At 37.3% G+C, this 5,613-nt stretch overlaps 1 protein-coding gene across 1 annotated transcript in view; it reads left to right on the plus strand.

Annotated features, from left to right (window-relative positions):
* LOC104489524 (DBIRD complex subunit ZNF326) overlaps positions 1 to 5,613 on the plus strand; it is a 27,848-nt gene that overhangs the window by 1,947 nt on the left and 20,288 nt on the right. Inside the window, exon 2 of the mRNA XM_010131695.1 lies at positions 4,327 to 4,453. Coding sequence (XP_010129997.1) covers positions 4,327 to 4,453 — 127 coding nt within the window. The remainder of the gene's footprint in view (positions 1 to 4,326; positions 4,454 to 5,613) is intronic.

Genomic DNA, 5,613 nt, shown 5'->3' on the forward strand with positions numbered 1-5,613 from the left:
GGGAAATTTAGTTTCAGACCAGTTTTTTATTGTTTAAAAGTTACTTCTATTTCACCGAAGGCTTTTTAAAATTATTATTTATTACTGCAAGATCTTTCTCCTTCCTTATTTTCCTAGCCTCTTCATATGCTGCACATGGAGAACACTGTTGAAAATTTTTTCTTTGTGCTGTGGATATCTTTTCATTGTTCTCTAATATTAAGCTTTTTCTTCTAAATGGAGTCCTTTCTACCAAGGGATTCTGAGTCTCATCTAATCCGTTTTTAACCTCCTAGTTCTTTTCCTAAGGAAAATTTGTGGGGTTTTTTTTTTCTTTGCTGACTATTGAGATTTATTTTGCAGCTATTTTAAATGATCTTTCCACCAGATATGACTTTGCCTTTTTTCTTTATCTGAAGGAATACACATACATTAATATTTTGATTTGTAAATGGAACTTGTCTTTTGGTGTCCCATTCTTGTATAGTTTAGGGGAAATATTTTCTTTTTCCCCCTTGGATGTAGCTTTCGCTCTCCCGTATGCCAGTAGACTTTTAATTATTGTCCGGAAATGAAAAGTGAGATTGTACTTTGCAGTTCTATTTTTGTATTTTAGTTCAACAGATCATTCATCCACGCTGTATTTATGCAAGAGGCTGCAGATACCAAAACCTAATTTGTTCCTTCAACAAACTCTTTGTTTCTTATTAGTGCCTTTGTCAGTTCAGGGGTTAACTCTTTACTTTTTAAACTTCAGGAACACATATGAGCCACTTTTTTTTTTTCCTTCTCTTTCTCACTCAGTAATATTCTTAGATACACAGAAAAAATGTGGGGTTTTTTGATAAACAGTCACTATTTAAACTTAAATGAAGTACTGCATGTTTAAGTTTTCATTTTGAGACACTGCAATACAATTCCTGGTGTTGTTTCTCTAGTGCTGAAGCGCATGTTCTCTTAGCATGTGAAACAATTTTGCATTTAGTCTAAATAGTTTGCAGAGACAGGCAGCTTTTGTGTATCTCCATCGGTGGTGACAGCCAGAGCTAAGGTAACAGTGAATGGGGAGGAGGCTACTACAGGCACGGGGAATTGTTCTCTGCAGATACAGGTTTTTTAATGCTCCATGTCCAATTGTCCTGCTTTAGTCGGTAGAATAAGAATCGGAAATGTGAAAGAGGCCGCTGTGAATGGATTTAGATGTTTGTTTGTGAGGTTTTTCCACTAGGGGGCTACTTACCTTGAGACTGTAATAATTAAAGCTGTGTGAAATAATTTTTTTTTGGTTTACCTGAGTATTTACTGTCTTGTACATTTTCCCCCTATCTGGAGAACTGACTTTTGGAGTAAAGAAAAGCTCAGTGCCTGAAGAAATACTGCACTTCTTAATTTGATGGCAGTGTTATCAAGCACTGGGCAGGAAGTGTAAAATCTGTAAATCTTTGGAAAAGTTTGCAGCTGGCAAAGTGACTGAACCAGGAGGTCAGTGGTTGGAATGATAGGTTAACAGCTCAGCAGTGTCAAGCAGTTAACAAAATAGAGGAGATCATAAAGATCACCTTTGTTAGGTCAGGTCAAAGATGTGTCTGTCCCACCTCACCAATATCCTGTATGTCGCTGTCCATTTGGAGATGTGGAAGGAATAATGCAAGTTCTCCTTTGTTATATTTATGCTTTCACTGGTTTGCAGCTTGGGGACTTTCTGAACCAGAGACATAGTCTTTTGTGTTCAACATCCTTGGAATTTCTTGTCAGTGGATTTATCCAATTTCTTTCTTAAATCCATGTAAATTTTTAGTAATTTCTTGTCACAGAGCAATTCCTGAACTTAAGTATCTGCTTTGTGAAAAGGGATCAAATTTTTTTAGCTTACTATTTTTAAGTTTCATTTTCCTTCAGTTTCTTGTAGTAGAAAATCACGCAAATGATCATCCCCCTTCTTTGTACCTTTGTATCCCATCTTAAACCTTTTCAAACGTGAGGGTATTATAATGTAGGTAGATGTAGTGCAGGGAGTCTGGAAAGGATAAGTAAGCTGTTCACTGATGGGGAGGAGGTGGTGATGTCCTAAAGGCAGTTATTTGAGGAGTTTGGGAGTGACATAGCTCCTCAGGAAGACTGTTGATGTTAGATAATGTGAACCATGGACAAGTAGGGAGAGTGGTGAGCAAAACTGGATGTTGGAGGTTATCCTGTGATTGTAAAACACTATCGTATTTGCTTTTGTGGTAAAAACTATAGACTAAAAATTTACTTCAAAATTATGCTTCAGACTGTTTTTTGGAAGAGTTATTTTGTGTGTGAAAGTTTTTGTGTTTTTTCCCCAGTAGCAAACGTCTGTCATACAGACAAACCTGGTCACTACTTAGTACCCTGGAACAGAATTGGATTGCAGTGGCAGGGATGTTGAGAGGATGTTGTGTTCTTCCTTGTTGAATGATTTGATTCACCTCTTCAACACTTAACCTAATTACTTTTGTGCCATCTCAAGGTCTTTAGATAATAGGAAGGAGGTGAAACTAAGGTAAATTATTGGGTGCTTTAAGGTCAGATATTTCAGTTTTCAGAATGTCAGTATCTCTTGATTAGATACGCTTTATTTAAAAAAAAAAACAAAACCAAATCACCTTGGATCTGAAATCGACCGTGAGATCATGTAACTTTAATTTCTGTGAAAATGAATTTATTTTATTGACTACCTTAATCATATTACTGGTCTGCATCTTTTGTGTAGGCAGTCTTGATGGTATTCCACTGGGTTGTGTGGTAGATCATTCAGTCACAGCGGAGAGGAGTGTTAGATGCTTCAGTTAGAAGGCTCAGCCATTTCTTTAAACAGTAACTTTCTGCAGTTTAAGTTCATGCTCTGTGGTGCTACATGATTAGTATTTTGGAAAACCTTTTTTTGTGCTTTGCTGCAGAATCTTTATTGTATGTTTGGAATGTGGAAGGGTGCAGCGAGTCTTCCATGCTCAAAGGTTTTTTTTTTGTTGTTGTTTTATTTCAGCAGTATCATCTTCTATTTTTTAGGAAGTACCTATGATCATTAGAAGAAAACAAAATCAGGAGTTCTTAATTTGTTGGAGTCTCTGTTCAGACATGTTAAGAACATCTGTGTAACAGTGATAGCTTGATACCATTTGCAGAATTCTTGTTGCTCACAGATGTAAAAGTAAATTACAATGGCTGCCTGGTGCTAAGAAGAAGCAGGTATAACAGGAAATAGTGTATATATACTTATTTTCATGAAATGATATGAACAGAGAATTGCTGTGTTTCTTTAAACAGTATAATTTCCTATGAATTCAGGTGAGCTTATTGTACTGTTGTCGTCTGTAAAGTCAGTGGCTTACAGTGGAGATTTTGAAATGTATAAAGTTTTTCACTTGTCAGAGTGGACAAGTCTTTGTGTGTTTGGTGTTTTTTTTTTTTTTTTATCCTTCCTGTGTTCACTGTGTTTTCTTTCTCTGCGTTTTCCTTCTCTGTGAGGCCTGACTTGCCAGGCTTTCTTTATATTATCCAAAAGCTAGGGTTGGCTAGTACTGGGAAGCAGTTTTGATTCACTAGAATGCCAGTGAAGTGCAAATTGTATGTTAAAGGAAGACAGTGAATCATGCTTGTTATGCAGATCTATGACACCGTTGTGGTGCTTTGAATTTATGAGTGGTTATTTAACCAGAACTTTTACATAGGACTTCCACTGTTGAAGAGGAAGTCCGTTCTTTTGCCAGACTTCATAAGATAGAAAGATGTGATGACATAACATCAGTTCAGCTATGAAATACAAACATCTTAGTGCCGTTAGCGAACTGCAACTCGGTGCTGATTTGGGTGGGTGTTTGTGCTAGATGGAGAAAGTTATTTTGTTTGATTGTAGCCTTTATACAGAGTCTACACTGCAGCATGACAGCTTGTAACCTCTGTCACTGAGTGAAGGTTTCTTGTGGCATTGGATAAAGCAAGCAGATGCCTCTGAGCTGTGGGCATTATTAAAGGGTGGGAAGTGGTCTTAATTCTCTGCTAACTTCTGAGATATTCTACATTGGGCTTCTCCTTTTAATTCTCTCAACTTGCGTCTGAATTGCAGCTGATGTAACAATAATCCCTAGTTATCCACTACTGGGAAAAAATATTAACTTGGTTTCAGTTAAGAGGTGCTTGGATGATGACAAAGACACACATCTTCCCGAAGCACAGTGTTGCAATTGTTTTGCAACTGGCAGTTTTGTATTTTGTTTTTAAGCACTGTGGCAAAGAGCAAACCTTTTACTTAAGAATTTAAGCTAAATTACTTAATAAGACATCTTGCTTGCTTTCTTTATAAACATTTTTCTGCTCTTTTTTTAGACATGGACCGTGATTATGGGCATGGAGGCTATGGTGGCCCACGATCCATGGACTCTTACCTTAACCAATCCTATGGGATGGAGAGTCATGGAGGTGGAGGCGGAGGAGGTGGTGGTGGTGGTAACAGGTAAAATAATCCTTTAGTTGTCCCAAGAATTGATCAAATCCGGTTTAAGTTTAAATCATTCTGTCTTCTAACTTAAGTGTTCCTGAGGCATGTTGTTATGATTTTGTATGAACACTTTTCGTTCTGAGTCTTCACGTTTGATAAATACTGGTGAATACTAAACTGGAAGATCTAGATTCTTGTAATAATCAGCATTTTTGAGAAAAGTTTAGCAGAGAAACAATGCGTCTTTGAGTGAAAATGGACAAAGTTTTATTTTTCAGTAATGGCTAGCTATTTGTATCTGATTGGCCTGACCTACCATTTCTGACATAGCAGACTAGACCTAACTGGTTTGGTGCCTTAGACTGAATCTATCAACATTCCGTTTTCAAGGAACATTTAGGGTATGTGTTCTTTCGTTTGAATGTGCAGTGCTGAAATGATGTTGGTATTGAATCTGAAAGTCATGTCCAGATTATTTCATTGGCAGGTACTGATTACACTCAAAACTGCGCGCATGTTCTGGGCTGCTTTGTAAGAAGGATTGGTCCAAAAATAAAAATTCTGATGCAGTGGTCTTAAAGATGTGTATTTAATGCTAGGATACTATTGCTGTTGCTCTTTCAGATAAAACCAGGGAGCAGCTGATTTGATTTAGGTCTTAATATTGTATTCAAATAAGCATGCCTTTCAGAGTAGTGATTCTATCTTGGAGGAACTAAAATGTGAAGAAGACTTAGAAAATCTGATGGTTTTATTGTGTGCGCCCCTGAATTCTTGTCTGGCTGTAGTCGCTGTGGTGCCACTGGGCAAGGACAGTACTAAGTAGGGAGGCTGGAGAAGTGTTGTTTTGCTGCACGGTTCTGTTTAATGATGAACATTGACTTAAAAGTCTGAGCAGAGATTCAGGAATGAGCTGTACCTACCATATAGTAATCTGCATATGATTGAGGTTGAATGACTACTTGAACACTGAAATGTTTCTTGCCATGTAACATTAATGTTGTGCATGGGCTCTTTCTGTAGATAGTGTCGTTTTCTGTGTAGCTTTGGGTCTTCTGAGACTAACATATTTTAAAATGAAGGCATTCAGTTTGCTGTAGATACATTTAGTAATTTGAGTCTGTTTTAGCTTATATTTTGTCAGTCAAGGCACTGTCTTTCCAAACTCCTGCTGA

This window comes from Buceros rhinoceros, unplaced genomic scaffold (genome assembly GCF_000710305.1).
Source record: "Buceros rhinoceros silvestris isolate BGI_N320 unplaced genomic scaffold, ASM71030v1 scaffold31172, whole genome shotgun sequence".
NCBI lineage: Eukaryota > Metazoa > Chordata > Aves > Bucerotiformes > Bucerotidae > Buceros > Buceros rhinoceros.